At 40.5% G+C, this 22265-nt stretch overlaps 1 protein-coding gene across 14 annotated transcripts in view; it reads right to left on the bottom strand.

Moving 5' to 3' along the window:
* The window catches only part of ZMIZ1 (zinc finger MIZ-type containing 1), a 350182-nt gene that overhangs the window by 31962 nt on the left and 295955 nt on the right, over window positions 1-22265 (bottom strand). For 13 of the 14 annotated variants that reach the window (XM_085064018.1, XM_085064021.1, XM_085064020.1 and 10 more), the window contains 4 exons: window positions 19821-19965; window positions 4546-4660; window positions 2084-2301; window positions 441-639 (listed from right to left, as the gene is read on the bottom strand). In XM_085064018.1, coding sequence (XP_084920144.1) covers window positions 441-639; window positions 2084-2301; window positions 4546-4660; window positions 19821-19965 — 677 coding nt within the window. Of the gene's footprint in view, window positions 1-440; window positions 640-2083; window positions 2302-4545; window positions 4661-12224; window positions 12541-19820; window positions 19966-22265 lie in introns of those variants that run through there. The other variant, XM_085064030.1, reaches the window with a different exon arrangement.

Raw genomic sequence — 22265 nt, 5'->3', positions numbered from 1 at the left:
TTGTTTCCTTGTTTGAAGGGAAATAACCCAAACAATCAACTGCAGTTAGCAAAACAAACAATTGTCCAAGAGCTACGAAACCTATTGCAAGATGGTACAACATTTCACTAAGTATTCAAGTATGGGAGGCTGGTAAAAGCAGCAATAATGTATCACATCAGATCCAGCTGCAACTTTGAGAAACCTTTAATTTTTTTTAAGCGGCAACCCCTAAACTACAAAATGCAAAAGATTTATCAGGAAAAACTTGTGAGACTGACTCATACCTCCAGACACACATTCCAGCAGTTTCTCATAAGCATTTCTAACCATGCTCATGCACCAGAAAAAAAAAAAAATTACAGTAAGCACCCTAACAAACACAACAGTGAGAAGGACAGCCCAATTTCCTGTAATGGTCCAGATCAGGCAGTTAGAAGATGCAAAGGTTACTCTCTTACCGGTCCATACTGGTTCATGTCCTTATTCTGTGTCTCCTGAAGGGCTGCCACAGTGGCTGTAGCTGTAGCTGTTGCTGTAGCAGCTGCAGCTGCAACTGCAGCAGCGGCGGCAGCTGCAGCTGGCTGGGTGAAATCAGCTGGTGGCCTTGTGTGGGGGGGAATCCCCATTCCTGCGGGGGTATTTGGGCCTCCAGGGTAACTAACAGGGAAGAAAAGAAAGAAAGAGGGAATGAAGATGTGTCTGGTAGATTTAGTTTTGAATGTTGGTATGATTGTCACCTGAAACTGCTCCAAAACCACGCATCAATGACAAATGAAAGTCAGCAGGCCAAGTAATTAGGTGAGTACAGGAGATACAGGTTGCAGCTACAGATTACACCTGTTGCCCTGGTGCAACAGTCATAGGGCTGCCACTGGGACTGCCAGGCACTCCCAGCATTTGTTTTGGGGGCAGTGAACTGCTTTGCAGCTCTGTAGCTTCCTGAGAAGTAGAAGTGAACTCCTGGAAGTTAATGCTCCATTTCCCAGTAGTGTAGGGGCAAATGCACAGCAGCAGAACAGTGAACTTCTTCCACGACAGCACATTCATCTGCCTCAGTGGTGAATTACGGCAAATGTTCCAGATATCATAAAAGCATTTCTCCCTGAACCCTAGCAGAAAGGCCAGGAGAGACCCAATGCAATCAACTCTACTGGATCTCACACAATGTATTCTGCAGTTCCTACCCATCTCTTCTATTGAGCATAAGATAAAGTCAAGCCAAACCATGCCTTTCCCACTTCAAGTTCTCAAATACCTTTATAAATATGGGCCAATATACTGTGCCCATTTTAGAGATATTAATACAAAGCTGAAGAAACTTTTTAGCTTGTTCAAGGTCACTCAGCAGATCAGTGGCAGAGATGAAGGAAGAGATAAGCTCGCTCTTTGAGTCCCAGGCTTATGTGCTTCACACTAGACTGTCCATGCTAACAGCAGCAATCTTTTCAGCAGCCTTTGCAGTGGGACCATAAATAGTGGTTTCAGTTAAGTGCCCTTACCACTCCTGTTTACAAAGTATAGACACAGAAAGTCAAAACGTAACTAATCCCAGACTATTAGTTTTGCATTATATGACCAATGCAGCATTTATTTCCCCAAAATAAATACACAACATGACCATCTTTTTTAGCAAACATCTTCATTCCCAATTATTTTCAAATTCTTGCTGTGGATTTGGTCTTTGGGCAGAAATACTCTGTTGCATAGGAAACTACGTTGCCCAATACTCAAGCTTACTCCTCCATATGCACGAAGAAATTATACCATCAATACCTTTCACATCCTGGCCTTATTAAATGTTAATCATTCCTAAGCCTGTGGTCTGTTTAACAATCTCTCTTAATTAAAACTTTATTTTGGGGGTTTATTAGAGCTAATTGATTGACCTAAGCAATTTCCATTTACTGTGATGAATTTCCTTGCAGTTTGGGTAGCTGATTTCCAAAGCCGTAAAAGCAGTATGTGCTTCAGTTAACCAGCATAAAATAACTACTGAGAGTTTATATAATTAAAATAAGCCCATGACACTTCTGCCAGGTCACTAAAACAAGCTTCATCAAGTATTTACATCCATTTTCCACCTCACAGAAGTAAATCTTACCTGCCACCAAAGCCTCCACTTCCAGGATAATTGGGTCGCCCATACATGCCCTGCTGTATGTATGGCTGAGTGGAGCCTGCCTTGGCTGAAAATTGTTGCTGCTGTCCAGCAAACTGAGGGGAATTGATTCCAGGGTTGCTGGTTGTCATCCCAGAAGCCATGGGATTTCCTGCTGGGTTCATAGGGTTGTTTGCATTTGCCATTGGATTTCCCAGCACCTGCAAGAAGAAACATGAGAATAAGAGTGTACCTTGAACTACTTCAAGCAAATTAAGTTGATTTGCTGCAGTCGTTAAATTAAAACATAACCACCCTTTACTCTGAACTCTAATGAGTACGGACCTCATTGATGTCTAGGTGCACATTCCTGGTGATTTCTCCTTTTGCCATTTCCAAACAAACAGGAGATTTTCAACTAGATGGAACCCAAAATATGCTTATAAAAAAAGTTTGAGAAAGACCTGCTACAACCATGCTTTGACTGTTCAAGTGACTACAAGAAAGGAAATGGCTGCTTTTTTTTTTTTTGACAGGGGGAGGTTGAGAGGGTTTTTTTGTTTGTTTTGGCTTTGTTTGTTTTTTGTTTTGATGCAGGACTTTGAAGTAACTTGGAAGCAGTCAGTCCCACTGGCATGCAAATAATCCCCCACCCACATGCAAAGGGTACTACAGGTGTGAAAACTCTGAAAGAACGTATTTCAGTAGCTTAACCTATTCTTGAATCTCTAAAGTGCACAAAAGTCTATTAGTTTTTATTGCTTCATATAAAAGAGTCCTCTATTCTCTTTACAAAAGGACTTGTTTTGCTTGTTTAAAGGATTTTTTTTCCAAATTGCTATGATTTCCATGAAGATATAAATGTGCCTGTTCATGGATCACCTGCATGAGATTCCTGAAAAGTCTCCTACTTGGGAAGAAACTTAGTGGTCATGATTTTTGCAGAAGACTAACTCAACAGCTTCAGGCATTTGTGAAAAGGAACTGGTGAGCCCAGCTCATTCCCTCGAAGAGCATGAAGACTTACAGGAAATCCTGACATTCATTTCAATCTGCTCTGAATAGCTATAACCAAGCTTCATGTTCCAGAGTTTCACTGCTCCCTTGCAATAACTCTGAAGAGGCATTTTCTTTCTTTGTGCAAGACATTTTTTTCTTTCTACTGTACATTCCTCTGAAGTACCATGAAGAGTTCAAATAACATTACAGTATTCTTAGGATAGAACAAAACACTGAGTATTTTTTTTTATCCTTTCCTTTTGCCTTTTTAAGTGTGAAAGAAATGGTATTTTCATTTTGTGGCCAATACATAGACCAACATGTTTACTTAGATATTTTTCTCCCAGATGGGATATCTTTTCTTTCAAGGTGTTAAAAGAAATTAACAATAATGAAACATGTTATAGATCCTGTAACTGTTTTCTCTTCTTATTTTATTGAAGAAAGATTTTGCCATAACCACTGCTTACATAACAGCCATGTGAGTATCTATACGACTTGGCCTTTGAATAATTTATTTTTCAAATGCCTCATTCCATTACAATGTTGTTTTCAATTTTCTTACCAAAATAGTAACCAAAAAATCCTCAGAAAATTTTGTATGGGATCTAATGCCACTTGGTTTGAATGAGGTAGAAAAGACAGACTAGATTTATGTACCATTTGCACTCATTAAAGATGGTGATGTGTTTTGAGCCCTTCATCTATGGTGTAAGTAAAGGCCAGACTATCTGAGCACTTAATTTGTGCCCCATCCCTGGGAATGCACACTATCACAAATAATTGGTAACTCCTTCATAAAAGTTGCTTCTTTTTGTAAAGTATAATTCAGTATACAACACAGAAGAGAAAGAGAGTTAAGAGTGGAGAGAACCAAATGAAAATCCAGGAAGTATGGCTTTCACCTGGGAGCCAAGAACCCATGCTTCTGCTCCAATGCATATTGAAATATTTCTGCAAAGTTAGACAGCACTAATAGGAGAGACTGGAAAGAGCACAGCCTAAAATTGGTAGTTAGCAACTCAGTTTAGGGGTAGGCTTGGTACTGAATTTCACCAGCCCACAAGTACAACACAACCCCAATTAAAATCAACAACTACCATTTGGTGAATCTGGCTAAAATTTTTTGGTTTTAATACAACTTTTCACATTCAATCTGAATTCCCAAGAGGTTTGGGATTACCTCAAACCCATGTTTTTAGTGTTGAAACCACACAGTGCAAAACATGAGGTAAACCCAACCCTGACATCTGCATGCAGCTAAAGGAGTGACTGATTCAAGCTCTCAGACACCTCCTGTTCAATGCCACCAAAGAGGACATGACTGGGAAAATAATGCATCATATACAACAAAGAAGACAGACACTACTATTGATCCCAAGAAGATTTTCCAAAATATCTCCCATTTTACAAACATTAGGAAAAAGGCATATCTAGAGGGAAGGAGGCATAAAAATGAAGCTTACCTGGCTTTGAGAGGTGTTAGTCACACCCCATACTGTGGTGACCACTGATAAAGAGCCTGGAGGCTGGTTGGTATTTTGTTGCCAGGGAACAGAATCATAAGGGAAAGACCCATCACTGCAAAAAGAAACGTTCAAGAGGGTGAGATTTTGGAAGTTTAAACTGTGGCAAATTGCTGGTGGGGACAAAGGAATTAACGTCTGACATTACTTTAACTCTGCACTCTTCCTTCAGTATTAGCCTAGTATTCTCAGAGGCAGGACGTTTCTTTAATAGCAATGTGATCATATCAAACCACACAGAATGAATTAATTCCCTAACTATATTGAAGCACAGGGCTTTTAACATAAAAAGGTCTGATAGCACTGGAAGTCCAAGTAAACTCATGGGCAGAGTTTCAAACAAGGACACTAAGCTGCTCAGAAGCACGTATCTTTTTGCAATTCATCTCGAACTCTTCAACAATCACTGCTTCAGCTGCCTTGTATCAATTCAATTAGATTTTGAGACCAGACTGCAGCTCCACTGTCTGCAGTGGGTCCCCAAATGGCCAGAAAAGCCTTTAAAGCAATAGCAGCTCAACATCATTTTGAAAAGTAAATTGAAATTCAGATAGTGTTCTCCCACATGATGGATAAGCTGCATGCCAAAAATGGTATTAGCTAATCAGCATTCTAGAAAATCAACTGCAGATATACAACACATCTTTCAGAAAAATATGTGGTTGAGAGGATTGGGTTTTTCCATTAGCTTTGTCCACAGATACAAGCAAACATTTCTTACAGTTCTTTACATACAAAAGCATTAGTGGTTTCAGAATTAGCACAGGGTAGCTAAGCACTCAGTGTAATTAATGAAATATCTATGACCATAAAATATATTCCACTTGAAATTTGCTCATTCTCATACTATTAACTTGTAAATTAGATTTCTATTTGCATCAATATACACATACACACAGGTGATCTTTCCTCATCTAGACACACACACACACACACACATATATGTATAGATATATACACACACCACTAAACAGACACACATTGCTCTTTCATTTTCAAACACCATTGATTTGTATTTTACAACAAGAACAGTATTTTTGTCTTGACTACCAGCTATCACCAAAATTTCACCTAGGGCAAACTTGCCTAAAGAATCTATACAGGCGCTACATGTGCTTTATCAATGTACTTCCAAGCCTGCTCAGTCTCCCGTGACCCCAGACCATACTCCAGGCTTGGACCACTTCTCCTTCCTTTTATGCTGTGAGCCAAAATAAAGGACTACCTCTGTGTTCATTCTTTAGCCTGTTTGTAACATTAAGTGTAAATAATTTCACAATAGGATTTGCACTACACAAAGAGTGCAGATGTGTGATAAGAACTGCCTCTGTCCCAAGTAACAAATAATGTAATAACAGCAACAGCGACTGTGTAAATGAAGCAGTGAATACATTTCACAAACAGCTAGGAAATTTCAAACAAATTCCACAATGCTCTGCCAGTGCACCAGCACTGTATTAGAACTTAACTGTGAATTTGAACTGACCCATTCGCTTCAAAATACCCTAATTCAATCAAGCAACAAAACCATACAAAAAATAAATTAGGGAAAAGAATAATTTCCCCTAACAAATAATTAGAGAAAATTAATGGAAAATGGTAACTCTCTATAAGATGCCTGACATGTGATGTTTATGTTGACAGCATCCATATAAACCAGTGGGTGAATAAGGACATACTGAACACCTTGCAATCACTAAGTCCTGCTAGCCCATGTTTCTTTAAAAGATTTTTCTCTTAGAACCTTGCCCCTCACTCAAGAGGCTCAGACAATGGCTTCAGTGACTAATATTTGTAAATGACGCAATCCACGTCCCTCTACCAGCATGGAGACAAATGATGACTAACCCAGAATTTGTGACTGCTATTAAGATTTCCTCTTTTATCCTGCTCTGAATGATGCCTCCTACTTTACTTCCTTCTCTGACTGTTTCTGATGATGTCTGCTCTGTGATTTGTTTGGATATTTATGGCACATTTGAGTGTTCATGTACTTCAGTGACTACAAAGAAGCTCTCTCCATGACATAAGCAGTGAAAGGACTCACTGCAGACATTCCTCTCTATTCCCCACTGACGTGCTGTGGACAGGTAATAAAACCTGAGGAACAAAGCAAATATTTTGCAAGTGTATGAGTAAATAAGAAGGGTAATGACAGGCAGGAATCAAACCACAGAGTCACTGAAGATTCTTCCAATGCAAATATGCTGTACAGCATGTAAACACACTCCAACTTTGAGCAAGCAATACTTTAGCCTGCTGTTAAGAAGTTATAACTATTACTTTACTTTCTTTGCCTCCTAAGCATGTTTCTCTTACAGTATGCAGAAGAGATTTCATGTATCATTCCTCCATAGTTTTCAGTTGGTAGAGTCAGATCATTTGTTCAGTGGAAGGTAACACTGGGTTCTCAAAGACTATATAATCACTTTATCCTAATTATAAATACAGAGTCAATCACTCAATTTTTACTGTGTTACAGTTAAAATGGGTGACACCTCAAGAAACCATATTGTTGACATATAATAAAGCTTCCAGCACCACATAAAAAAGCCAGAAAAAGAGACCAGCTACGGATTTGTTGAGAAATTGTCATTGTGCACACTGAACCTCGTGACTATCACATTATCCAACACAGGACCTAGTGTTAAATCTCAAACATTAGTATCAGAAATTATAGCAACACTGAAATAGTGATAGATGTGCCTTGCAGACCATGAACTTAAGTAGCCTAACATCCACTTACTGTCCTAAACTCATCCCTCAAAGTTCACCTTAGCTACCCCACGAGAAATCCATGGCAATCTCATGGTTTGCATTCCCCAGCATTTACTCTGGCCCATCACCAATTACATGCATGTCTGAGTATGACTTTTGCCATACTGGATACAGTACCCACCCTTCCTCCACCATGTGATAAGCTTCCTTGGTTTCAAGCAGTAGCAGATAATGAAACTCACGCCAGTCAACCAGAGGATTACTTGTCCCTCCACTTCTCTTTTTCAACTTGTGTTTCTGTCATTAAAACAACCCAAAGGAATATTCCTACCACAAAGGAAAATCCAAGTAAGTACCATAATGAAACGTGACCAATCCAATTGTCATTTACAAAGAGCAGGGGTTTTCCCCCACTATCACACATAGCTGTGACTTATCCTGAAATCCCTTTCTTTAAACTTGAAAATGGCAGCCAATAGAGAAAGAAGCTTCAACCTCTTCAGCCAAAGCGAAATGCTGCCCATGACATTGTTCCTGTTGAACTATACAAGGGTAATTAAGTTTCTCACTGTACCCTGGAGGGCAGTGAGTCAGTTTGGGCTCAGCTGGAGCCCACTAAAAGAGTATTGACTAAATTTACAATAGTGCTAATGAACCTGTACATACTACTGGTCAGCATTAAAGGCCAAACAGCAGAGGAAGCCATAGAGCAAAGAGAAAGAGATGGAGGGAAATTACTTCTCAAAATGTGATGTAGCAAAACTGCAGTCAAGCAATGAGGAAGGATTTCTTAGCTACTGGCAAATGTACTGAACCCACCAGTAATATAACACTCATGTTGGAGAAGTACATTCAGAGGTCTAAAAAGCTTCTCTTAATCCCAGTACCAGGCAGACACTCAAACTCTTAGGAAAAGTTAGACTTCATGTCAGGCACAGACTGACAGTTAATTCTGGTAAAAGTTGCTTAATAACAAGTGACCTCTGTAGAGTAAATTAATACTAGTGAATGTAGTTTATGCATGATTTGTGGCATTATTTGCTGTATTTTAAATATGTTTGTGTTGTCACTAAAGCAATTGCTTATGTATCTGAAACTCTGTTTACATGTCTTCACTCCTTGAGGAAGGAAAGATTCAGATGGTTTAGTGGAGCATGCATCCCTAGAGCATTGGCACTTTACATATTGTGGAGGAGGGTGAAAACTGGAATTACACATTCCCGGTGATTTTCCACATCACTTGCTGAGAAGGCCAGGTGTCTAAAAAACTACCTTCATAAAGGATCTATCTCTGTTTTAAATACTGTAAATCTATCAACTACTGCACCAGATGCTGACTTCCTGCAAAAACTTTTTCAGTACAACCACTGACATCAAGTTTCCCACAACGGGGCTTTCAGTGACTACTTTCTGTTGCTCACCCTCAAGCCCACTTTGCAGTTTTGCAGGGGTTTTTAACATCTCTGAAGCACTGTTATCCCACCTGAAGGGTTGCTGACACACACAGGATTCACACAAATCTTTAAATCTACCAACTCTAACCTAATTTTCTCAGCTGATGCCAAGATGAACAGGTAATTGCCACTGCAACACTGACGATCATTTCTCCCACATCTTCTTTTGTCACCGATGGACACCTTGAGAGGAGAGCACCTCATGACAAGGTGTGAGGTGTCAGAGAACTACACGGGCCAAACACTTCTTTGCAGTAACACATGGCCAAAAATCAGAACAGTCAAAATACAGCCCAAAACTGGGGCTGCTGATCTGCTCCTGCCTGATGGCACCTCTCTGTGTCTGCACCTTGCTCTACCTCTAGGCAGAGGTGTGCGTGTGCTCAGGGTGCTCAGCACCCCTTGCCTGTATTCTTGGTTGGAGCCTCTAGGTGACACTACTTTAATACAAACGAAACCATAACATTTTCCAAACAAGGCTTTTTGCTCCCCACTTTTAACCCCTAAAACCTCATGCATCTGCAGTGGAGGAATACCACAAATCTCACAACCAGAACAGGTGAAAAAGCCCCAGGTAAATGAAGCACCAAGACATGAGATTCATACCTGTGTTGTCTCTCAAGTTAGGCAGCCCAGCTTCTTTCATTCAGGTTTAGTTTTTATTTTACTTGGATTTCTTGAGTGAACACCATTCATGTAGCTTTAATTTTTTAATTATTAATTGGATTCAATTTGCAATCCTTTTAGATTAGGGCACCACCATGAACCTAACACTAGAAACTGGGAAAATAATTTTCCCAAATATTAAAAAAAATATCTATACACAGCTTAAGCCTTTTCTGGAGCATTTTAGTATTTCATACCAAAAAGGCAGTTCAGATGCAGTATTTACACTGCACCATGCAAACCTAATGACTTGATAAGCTAAGAATCCCTAAGAACCTATTCATAAGTTACAGATCAAATGGACTTTTTTTTCCCCTTTGGTCAAATTTCCATTGAAAATATCCCTGGCCTTGTGTATTAATTCAAGAAAACACCACTGTGACAAATGAAATTTGTTTTTGCTTACTGCCAGTCAAAAACATTTTGGAGATCTGCTTTTATTTTCTTTTTGAAAACCCCTGGACATTTAGAAGGGAACAACTGACTTCTCATTTTTTCTTGAGTTTTTTTTCAGGGGAACAAAGCCAGCACCTCCCCACCTGAGATTCATGCACCATCTTCATACACCTACAGCACTTGGCCAATGTGTTTCAACACCTAACATTAGTTTTTAGTCTAGTTGACAGTTACTATTAAACACAGCATTATTAAAGAAAACAAACCACAAAATTTAACAAAGTTATCCCTTGACCTTTGGGCTGTGTTTTCCATAGGCTGTGTAAACCACTCTATGCAATTTGTCCTCTGTTCAAGAGGAATATGGCAGAGCCAGGATACACCGATGTAGAAAGAACACGAAGACCACTTACAGTCAGCAAGGATATATGGTGACACATTGTAAAGGAAACATAGAATAAGTCACTCTGTACATCATACACTGACATAAACAAAACTAAAAGCTGATGTTGTGTACAGGTACCCTAAACTGTTTACATTCAAGATGAGGATAGCTAGAGGGTGGTGTAGTCAGTCTGTATACTAATACTGACTTTGGATGGCTAGCAAGAATCAGCTTTTGACGGGTGCCATCTATGTGATTCACACCTTCCTCAAATACATTCCTCTATTTAGCATTATTATCTGAGGAAGTTTAAATTGTATTGGCATAATTTAAGGCACCATCTTGCATTTCACTAAACAAACAGCTAAAACACAATCCCATCCAAATCACTGTGTGTTTTTATGTAATGTTAAAATTAAACAAGCTGATTTGAAAGTATTCTACAAGACTTTATTTCCCTCTGCTTCTTCATGGCATGACCACAAACATCCAGATTTTACAAAGAAAATACACAGCTCCAAAAAATATCCCTTCATGATTTCTCAGATCTGTTGATTCCCGTCACTCTTTCCAACTAGATGAATATGTTCTCTTAAACCTTTGGAAAGCTTTGATTCTTTCAACTCCAAATGCACAGCAGCTCCATACCTAGCCCTTCCCTATCAAGAAAGAATTACCTCAAATGTTTTTTTCAGTACTGGATGTTGCCTATACCATGAAAAGGAAGAGTGAAAGCCATTAGAAATTTCATAATGCACTGTAAAAAGACAGAGGCTGTTTTCTGGCAAACCATATGAGAACACAGAAACACTCTGAACCCCTTCTAGGTGAGCAGAGGCAGGTGAAGCAGTCAAAAGGTGAAAGCAACAAGCCATTTATCAGCTCAGTGGCTTGGATGGCACCTGCTGCTAGCAGGTGGCTATCACCCCCTGCCTCTGCTCTTTTAAATATCCACACACACATATCTACAATAACCATTCATGCAGCCACACACATATGCACAATCCAGCCATTTGCGTGGAGACTGAGACAGCAAAATTGAGCTGGCAGTTCAGTAGGTGATACAAAGTACCTCTGGAAGCTGAAAGCCCGTAACTTTTTCTTTATAGTTGTGACAAGGCCTGTGAGGCCTGGATGACTTATGACTGCACAAGGCGGGAATGCTGCCTTCCATTTCACATTGGGTTGCCACAGATCAGGCTGTGACACGCTCACTGCTGTGCTTCCTGGCGCCTTACTCTACACTCAGTGTCATCACTTAGAGCCATGCCTGCAAGTCTCATGCTGCTCAGCAAGAGTTACTGCATCTGATTTTAACTCCTGAAATTAGAAAAATGCATCAGGCCAAGTAATTAGATGAATTCGTAAGTTTCTGAACCTGCAAAACCCCCCATCTCCCCTGCATGCACACACGGTTCTGCTTCACTACAGAATTTCATACGTGACCACGCACATGTGTGTGCGCACACAAAGATACAGAGATAACACAACTTATTTCTGGCCATGTGGAATAAACGATCATAGCTATGCAGGTAAGAAACAAAAATGCTATGAGACCCACTCCTGCCTTGAAGAGGCAGAAAGGGTTACATTGTCTGACATGGGGACTACAGCATCCATCTGATCAAAGGAAAAACGATTAAACCATCACACCCAGTTCTATTGTCACACAAGTAGACCATGCAATGCATTACTACAGCCCAGATTACAGTCACAAAATCCACCGGTAACAGCCCTGCTATTAACATGCCACCTGTTACCTTTTTCAAAATGCTGAAATTATCTTATGATCGTTTTCAGCTTGACAAATGCAGTTTAATCTTTATTGCATCTCACAGCACAGATCTGCTTCATCCATGTCTTATTTATCTCACGTGTGTCGGAATGCAACCCCGAGCCCTCAGTCCCCCCCTGCCACCAGGCATTTCTTCTGCTCTGCTTTATCAATATACCTGGGTTTCCATATCCGACTGCTCCTTTACAATAAAAAACACACCCACCCAGTATTCTACCATTGCCTGTTGCCTTGGTAATCCAAATGCCTGGGTACTCGCTGATTATCGGCGAATGAGACTCGCATTGTTCACACCGCAGCGCGTCTGCTATGTTAATGTGAGATAATGGCAGCCAGAAGACTCCTTTTGTTCCCAGCTTTGCTGTTTATTCATAGTGCCTGGAGGTCAGCGACTGCTACAACAACCGGGGAAGGAACCGCTGAGAGCGTGAGCAGATTCCACTTCTGCTTTTGCCTCTGAGACAGGGGGAAACACGAGCAGCCCCGCACAGCGAGAAGGGCACCGGGAGCTCTGCAGTCTGACTCACGCAAGGTGTAGCAGGCGGCTCGGAGGAAGATGTGATGGACTTGCACTTCCGAGATTTTAGATGAAGCTGATTTACGCTCCCCGACAACAGAAAAAAACCGCTTTCTTCGAGAGGCACGGCGGGAAGGGAGGGAGAGAGGGAGGAGGGGGCAGCACAGCACCGCCGCAACTTACGGGAAGCGAGCCGGGCTGGGGGCTCCGGGGCTGGCCGGGGAGCAGGGACAGCCCTGCCGAGCCTCCGAGGGCAGCGGCCGGGCCGGGGGCGGCAGCGGCCGGGCTGGGACCGGCGGAGCGGGGGAGCTCCCGCAGCGGGGCGGGCGGGGACCGAGCGGCCGGGCAGGGCAGGGCAGGGCAGGGCAGGGCAGGGCAGGGGCAGCCCGGGCAAGTGACCTGGCCGGGGAGGGACGGCTGAGGGGCAGGTCAGAGAAACGTCTCCCCGAGCCGTCTCCGCGCTCTGCCTGCCTGTCAGAGTAGTTTGGAAATGCTGTTGGTGACACAGTGACACGGGCAAACAAACCGTCACATCGCATCTCCCCCGACGCGGTAAGTGGGAACTGAGAGCACGAACAGGCTGTGGTACCTTCCCCGCACTCCCAGCTTGGTGGAGAGGAGGACATTCAAGAGGGTGCCCCGGCTGGGTTGCGCTGCTCCTTATCCCCGGAACAGCCCTTTCACGGGAAGAAACCATCGATTCCTGCTAAAGGCACTGCCAGTGTCTAATTAATGTCACCGACCCATCTGCCCAGGTTGCTGATGTGCTCTGTCTGCCGAGCAGGCTTTGTTGTCATTTCTAGCGAAAACCAGGCAGGAGTGTCTTAGCTCGAATTGCTAACCTTTTTTTTTTTTTAGAGAAACCATTAGAAAAGCCCTCCATCACTGCAAATAGTAATGACTATTTCCTTTTCTTCTCATTGCGATTCTGAGAGACTTGGGAACCCAAGTGCGTACGGGAGCAGCACGAACACAACAATTGACAAAATTGAGCACCGGGAATTCACTCCTTTTCTAATCTATTTACAAAGAAATCCTGTGGAGGGTGACATTTTCATCTAAGGGAATGAATAACAGCTACATGTAAAGGAAAGGCATCGAGAAAAATATCAAGTCTCAGACATAACATACATCTGTGTTCCTGTTGCCAAATTATCCAAAAATATAAAAAACCCTTAAAAAAAAGACAAGATATTTGCCATAAGTTATGTCAGTAATTTTTACGTGCCAGACTGTAAGCTCCCTCCCTGCTTAGAAGCCATGTCACCTCCTGGCAGGCAGGCTGGAGCGCGATGCTCACAGCGTGGGTACCCAGCAAACAGCTTCTGACAGTGAACTCACCCTGTGCTGAACCACGGGCTGGCCCTCCCCCAGCCCTTCTGTGCCCGCAAAGGACTGCTAAACCTCACAGGTGCACCTGATGCTGCAGAGGCTGAAGGGCACTTAGTTCTGGATGTTCCCTATCCAAAAGCGTTCAAACCAGTTACGACTCCCAATGATGTTAACGAGTTTTGCAACAAAGAGCTAGGCAAAGTATAGCTTTCAGTGTCACCACACACTTATGGTGCTGACAGTCAAAATGGTTAAAAAACAGGGGTGCTGCCACAGTTTAATAATTTTTAACCCCATTGCCACCAGAAATTAGTTAATTCCATTGAGAACAAATGGCAGAAAGTACCTTCCCAAATGCTCAAAGAGGAAAATCATGTAGACTCAGCACACATCATCTGCTTTTGAGAACACACCTCTTGCAAAGAGCCATGATACCCATGTGATTATTGCTAAACAGTAAACCACAATCGACCAGACATTTTCAGGAATTAGTTGTTCGACGTGGCCCAAACATAAGAATGATACCTGTCTATTCAAAGCTGTTAGTTACCATATTTTAAAAACTAACCTAGACAGCACAAAGTCTGAGAAAACCAGATTTTGCCTCAGTCAGCAAACATGAGGCAATTTAAGTAATTTTTGCCTAGTGTTTATTTATAAAAATATCAGCCGACACTTTTTAATTAAAAAAAATCACAAACTAAAAAACCATATGACTACATCTACAACATGTAGAGAAAAAATATAGAATATGTAGCCACTTATATGTACTTATCAGAAGAAAAACCTCACAAAATTATAGTAGTCCTGCTACACATTAGTCTTATTACAACAGCACTCACTTTGACTCATCAATCAATAGAGAAGATGTATTTTCACATCTGTGCAAGGTGCTGTACATACAAGAAAAGACGATCCTTATCCTCTATCTTTTACCAAGCATGTAAAGAATATGTATTTGAAAACGAGTCACCCATTATTGTTTCCTGTTACCACAAGAACTGACCACAAAGTTATCTCATCCAAAACAAAATGCAGATTTTTCACATGAAAATATTCCATATTTAATTATTCACAGCTAATGGTTACATTTATCAGTTTTCAAGGAGAGGGTACTCATCATTTGCTTTTAGCTTCAACAGGCTCAAGGTTTTCTTCCACCTCCTCCCTATAAGTGTATGTGATAAAACTAGTACCAGTAGTTTCAATTAGAGTACAAGATGGACAAACAACTCTTGGGACAATACTCTAGAGCAATTAGTAACTGGTTTTGTCTTTGCAATGCTTAGAGCATACTCTTCTGAAGAAATTTTCCATTGGGTTTTTTCTTTTCCTTTAAGAAATGGCACTTCTGCAGCAACATTTCTTGATTCTGAATACTTCCCTTTTTTTCTCCTGATGGTAAATTTTAACATTTCTTGACAGAAAGGAAGACAGAAAAAAACAGTGAAGCTACTCTTGAAGAATCAGAAGTAATACAGGTTCCTTTACGGGGTATATTCTTTTATATTAGGACTTACCATCTGTTCAGTCCCTAATTATATTTATTTCCCAACTCCATAACCAAAAAGATGAAAAAGCTTCAAAACAATTTTATCTTTTACCTAAAAGAGTTATGAATTCTTTTGCACAGATTGTCCCTATATGCCAGAGCCACATGACATAATGGAGCAATCCCCTACTTCAAACAGATGTGTAAAACATGCACAAGGTGCTTGTTTTCATAAAAGTGTGTATATGCTGCACCTGACCTCTTCCAGACATTTTTTAAGTGACTATCACTGTTGGTCAAAGCAGCCTATGATGAAAACTGAAAAGGCAGTAGCCTTTACAGGACTTCTGACTACTGTACTAGTATGGTATAACCAGTTCACTCCTGATTCTTAACAATGCAAGAGCCAGTCCTCACCACCCAGTAAAAATTGAGACAGAGAATTAGCATTCTTTTCCAAGAGCTCCTAAAAATGTTTGAAAGTTCAGCTTTTAGTCAAGTTTAAATTGGAAGAAAGAAAGGACAAAACAAACACTAAAAACAAGCACTCTTGTAAAGCAAGTCTAACCACTAAAAGGTGTTTATGATGATTGCCTGAATATAAAACATTAATGATAATAAATAACAAATCTACTATAATATTGAATTAATGATTAATTTCATCTACTGTTCAATTTTCTCTAAACCTTTGGCACTAAGTAATTTGTGATAAAAAGAACATTATCTTCATATTTTTCATCAATCATGACTGCCCTATACAGGCCTTACGTGACTTTGGTCACTAACTGCAAGACAGCTGGCAATTAATACACAACACCAAAATTTGGAGCAAGAGTGAAGACAGTAAGAACCCTACAGATGCTCATGACAACACACTAAACTGCAACTAACAGCTGTCTATTTCTAGGTGGTTTTGTTGACAAATAAGCTTTACTACAAGCTGTGCAAGAAATGAGAAGCCCCCCAGGGCATGCTTGGGTCAGACTGACCTGAAAATGAACTAGGGTAAAATTCCTGCTGGGATTGATTGAAACTGTACACATTTCAACCAAGATTCCATTTGATACACAGGTACAGGTCCACCACTTAATGCAATAAAGTGTTAAGTAGGAACTTCATCAAAGCAACGGAAGGTGTATAATGACAATAATTTGTACTTACATAACTGCAAGTGCCAAAGACCTTAAATTAATTAAAAAATCAGCCACCTTGAGTTGTATCTGTTATTACAGACATTTTGTCAGATTGGAAAACTAAAACACAAAGAAGTTACATTATGCCCTGTAAGACAGAAAGCGTGAAATTTCACTCCTGTGCAGAAGGGCTATCCCAAAGACTAACAGCTCTCCTTAAGTTCCCCACAAATCCTTTAAGTAGGACTTTAATTAGAAGTTATACAGGATTAAGGAGGCAGATAGGTCTTACAGTGGTCCTTCAATACAGGAGTAAAGTTTACTCACATGAATCAATAAAAAGGTCTAAGGCTAAAATAAATAAAAATCTCACATTCAAGTTTGAGCAATTAGATTGCTAAGACTTAAAAGCAAAAAAAATAGTAAGATTGGGAGGTTTTTTTTGTCAATTTAGTGCTCATTCTGTTCACAAAACACAGGAGTCTGCAATCCAACCAACTGCCCTACATTAGACAGTAAGTATTTAGCTGATTTTTTTCTATATGCAACACTTGATCATTCTGTTAATGAAAAACTAAATTTAGAAAGAAATTAGCACAATACAGTCCCTACTCTGAAAACATTCGTTGCATGTGTGCACATCCTTGTACGGCTTAAATTCTGCTCTCTGTAAGTGCTTTTAACCAACAGTAACATTATGAAAGTCCTCCTTGATCAGTCTACTTCAGTTTTTTCCACAGCTCAATTAACTTTTTAAAAATCAAAGATTGTCCTTAAAAACAGGCCAGACCTGAATTACTTCTAGTCTAAGTGCCCATAGTTTATTAAATATGAATCCTTAGATTTAAATCCTTGTGATACATTATTGAGTCAGAATTTATTTTAAATAGCTGACCCCTGCTTCAACTTGGAGACTAAGCAGCTGGGTTTCTGTAGTGCCAGGTACATCATGATTCTAGTCCCTGACCAGAGTTCTGGGTGATTTTGTTACTAGTAAAAGGAACAGTAGAAAAAGCTCTGTGTGAAGTACTCAAGATCGTCTGATGACAGGGGAAGGATTTAATTGTGTGTCTAGTGATAATCAGCAGCTCACATATATCTACATTGCCTCTGTTAAGTAAGGTTCTTGAATATGCTCTTGATATGCTAATTTAATATCTAGTTCTTTTACAAAATTTGACGTAGCTGGCTACATTAATTGTTTTAGGAAATACAAGGCATATTTTTTTGTTTGAATTAACAGAAAAGTCTTGTGAATTGGAGATAAGATACTGTGAACTTTAATACTAAGCTTTTGACCCAAAGTTATCTCATGCAAATACAAATGGTGCTTCATCAACAGCTCCATCACTTATTGCAGTTAATGGTTCTTCTTCTTTTGTTTAATTAAAACAAATAGGAAACTCAATTCTTCTTTACCCCATCCTTTACTACTGTCTTATAGACTGATTATAAAACATCCATGAAAATAAATAGTTCCAGGTGGAAACAGAAGTTGGAGAGCCACAGGATGTGTCGTTCTAATGTATCACCTGAGAGATTTTGAGCAGTCATGGTTATGGCTAAATTACAGACAACAGCACATACTGAAGCAGTGATGCAAGTATTCCAAATCCCAAAGAGGCTGCTGCAACTATTGTAGATAAGAAGTTATGCCACAGAAATTCTGTTTCTAGAGAGGCATCTCATAGGTAAAGAGTAGTGATTTAGAAATTACTCCCAGAGTCTTCCCCAGTAGAGCATTTCAAGGGCAATACTCGAGAGAAATATGCAGGAACTGCTTTATCCGGGCAGAATGTTCTATTACTAGGCAGAATATTGAATGACCTGGTACTGCTGGAAATGCTGGTATTTAGGTTTAGCAGAAGAAAGTATTTATTTTTTGACATGTGACAGTTTCAGTGGAAAACTGCCACAAAAGAAGTGAGTTGTGCCTATCTTATCTATTATCTAGTAATGTAGCACAAAGCCCCTGTGAGATAGTCTTACTTTATAGCCTCTAGAGGAACAGAGGTTAAAAGGTCAAGTGAGAATCAGGCATCTAAAAACTACAAAACTACACCTAAGAGAGCACATACCCTGCACACACATTCTCTGCAGACTGGCGACTAATTTCACTTTGTCTTCTGAAAAGCTTCTCCCAAGTGTAAAATTATTTTAAAACATGAAGTTTTCTGTGGTTTTTTTTGTTAAGTATGTTTATAATCAGTCATTTCATAAGCAACTAAAAAAGAGGAAATCCAGGTACCCCGAAAAACCAAGGATAATATATTAATTTTCCTTCAGAGAAAGGACTTTATTTATTCTCAAGGGCTAAAATAAAAGGCCCAGTGAGTGCATGGTTTTCCCACAAATGCAACAAAAATAATGAAAAAATTCCAATCCAAACTCCAAAAGTTGTTTTCAGACAAATTCACATATGCAAACGCACTGGTACAAAGATGTTCCTAAGTTCCATTCTAATACAAAAAGTTCAAGTTACTTAGGCTATCATGGAATCTAGTACAAGGAATTTAACCTCATTACACTCTTATAATAATTTACTAACAAAAATACTCCACACTAAAACAAATGTATACTATTTATGATTTTTTAATGTAATGCTGAGGGAAAGAAAGCCTTGGAAAAAAGCTCTCAGAAACATAAAGCATGGAATGAATGCTTAATCCTGTCTACACACAATCTCCATCTTTTGCTTTGACCTAAACTGTGCAGGCAAGAAATACAAATAGTGCTCCTCCACATAATTTGGTAATCAAAGGCTTCACATCCTCATCTTCTCACAGAGTCCTTGAGTGTTCATGTTTTCTCTAAGCTAGCACAAGTGCTTTGTGATCCTCACCTGACATAAGACTGAACAGGACATTCTCTGATCTATGGCTACACCCACTGTACAATTGCTTTGCATGCAATACATTTCCAATGATGCCTAACACAGAACATCAATGAAAAACATCAGTGAAATGTTTTCAATGTCAAGAAAAGCCAGTTGTATTTAAATAAACATCAGGCAAGTGTCTGATGAGAGACATAATGTACAAGTTTATCTCTAGGGCATAACTTGAAGCTTGAAAGCAAGTCCACTTGATCTGAGCACAGATTTGAAGATGGAAGTGTCACTTCACTCTGCACAGGGCAATAGCAAAGACAAAACCTGAGATTATTTAGTGCTTGCTGTAATTAGAGACACCCTGTTGTCCATAGTGCTGAGCAGTTCATGAGGCAGTGCAGTTGCCCCCATCAGTGGTAACATGCATTTCAATTAACAGATCTGTCACACAACACGTCTGTACAGACTGCAGAGCTGTGGGCTGGGCCCAGACTCACCTATGAGAGAGGGTGGGTTTCATGGAGCTCATAGAGTTCATGGGGGGTTGCATGGGTAGCTTCCCAGGAGGATCGTTCTGCCGGCTTTTCTGGTGGCGAAGCAGCAAGAGCCGTCCCAGCTCCTCACACCACGATGAGAGCAGTGCTGTGCAAACAGAACAAATGACAGTGAGCACACACATCTGAGGAACCAGAACAGCCCAGTGCAGGTGCAAGCCACTCTAACAGGAGTCACAAGCCAAACAAACACCAGAAGAGCAAAGCTTGTCCACAAACCACTGCTCACATTATTATCCTATCAAACTGAGGCTGTACTTGCCCCACACTATCATGAGAATGTTTTTACCCAAGTCACAAACATTCTGCATAGCCCAGGAGGCACAAGAGAACTGGTCTGAGCTGAGCAGCGCAGAGATAAAGAATGGATGAAGCATTCATCCTCAAAAGGATATGGGATAGATGTTAAAAGTGAAAGAAGATGCAAAATAATTCATTTCACACTAATAGAAACATAACAAAACCATAGAGAAGACATCATTTACAGAGGGGAGCAAAGAGCAAGATCTCTCTTCTGTTTGGCTGGGTTTTTTTCAAAAGATTAATTGGAGAGAAACTCATGTGCAAGAATTAATTTCCAAAACTGCTATAAGCTACTACTCTTGAATAGATAAACAGGAGAATGATGTATGGATACAAAGTTAGGCACTTAAATCTATATTTGACCCAGCACAACCCCTAAATGCGTATTTCCATTATGTGCCTAATCTTGTAGTCAATGAGGGTAATTCTGTGCTTACAGGAAAATCACACTTATGAACTATGAAGATGCAGAGATTTCTTAGAGGGAAGAAGAGCTTGCAACTCCTGAAGACATGAAAGGGGTCACTATTCCTGAAAAGGCGGCCTCTCCCTTATGCACCCACTCTCAGAAAAGACCAGGGCCCGTTACAGAAACCACCTACTCTGCAGCAAGCAGAGCCCCAGAAAGTGACTGCAGGTGAAACCTGGTTCCCATGAGTGTGCCCAGCCAAGACATCCCGCTGAAGCCTCTAGCAACACCCAATCGAGCCTCAAAACTGCCTATTTAATCCCAACATCAGAAGTGGCTCTGGTAGAAAGTCAGCCAGGTATGACGACACAGTGAGGAATTTCACTGAAACGAAGTGCAGACTAATTGAAAAATCCTGCAGTTGAAAGAAATCAACTTCTCAAGTGGAAGTGCTTGGGGTTTTTTTCTCCTTTAAAGGATGCTTTACAAAACCCTCAGAACAAGAAAATGCTTCATGTTTAATTTTTAACTAAGTGCCTTCCTGAGGTGTTGCAAACCGAACACAAATCAACAGATTACACGGGTAGGTAAGAACCAGAAGACCACTGAAAACCCAAGCTGCCACAGCGGTTTAGAGTAGCAAGAGCTCTAGAAGTAATTTTAGGCTTGCTTGTTTAAAAGAGACATGTGCCGAATTCTCTAAAACTGGGGCTTCTATTTTCATTTCTTAATCTTCTAATGGTTGTCTTTTCACCTAATAACATAATCCTAAACAGTAGCAAATTATCACTGCAGGGTACACCACACCTTCATTTCCCAGTAGCTACTCACATGTACTGTTAACACAGAACAAATTCCAAAGGGACTAACTGTAAAGACACATTTGTAGAGGAGAAAAAGGAACCTGCTTTACCAAAACCACACACAAATATGGCTTTTCAGTGCAAGAAACAATTGGATTTTCTCAAGTTAAATGGCCACACAAGAAAAATACTTAGAGCCTGGGCCATTGCTATGAATTAATCACACATTTGGACAAAGAAGAGGTAGTAATTTTATCACATTTATGAAGCAGAAGGTCAAGAGCAGCGTTTAGGGAGGCATTTTAGAGCTCTGCTGTGACAAAAAGGGGACATCGTTTCTTTATGTAACTAAATATGGTCACTAGGAAATTGTCAGCCTCACATGTAGCCTACAAAAAGCATTCCCCCGAGCTCTGTGAAATGTTCCAGCAACGAGTGTCAGTCTAAGCTGCTTCTCTATTAGCCAAGGAATCTGTCAACAAGCATTTGATCAAATTATACTCACCTTTTATCCCTGGCATATCATTACTAATGTGCCAGTGACAAAGGCCCCCCTCCCCCTTTCCAGCCGCCTGGAGATACAAATTCCTGCCTCACAGGGTTTCTTCCCTTGCACCACAGCCACTTGAGCTCGGGAAATACGAACAAAGTGTTCTGCGAACACTTAACGCAGCCATCACAGAGTAATAGTGGATGAGTAATAGTGGATGCTGAGCACTTTCACAGCCGAGTGTAATTACTACGGAATCATCCATCTTAGACGAGGCTCTGATGGGAGAAGGGAGTTGCTCCTTCTGCACACCTATGTGCACTTGACAAGTAAGATAAAAAGCAACAACCCAATGGATCTGAGGGCATGAATCTGCAAACGAA

This window comes from Lichenostomus cassidix, chromosome 6 (assembly GCF_008360975.1).
Source record: "Lichenostomus cassidix isolate B80296 chromosome 6, HeHo_3.0, whole genome shotgun sequence".
NCBI lineage: Eukaryota > Metazoa > Chordata > Aves > Passeriformes > Meliphagidae > Lichenostomus > Lichenostomus cassidix.
The sequence above is the reverse complement of the archived record's forward strand: the minus strand, read 5'-3'. Positions and strand labels throughout refer to the sequence as shown.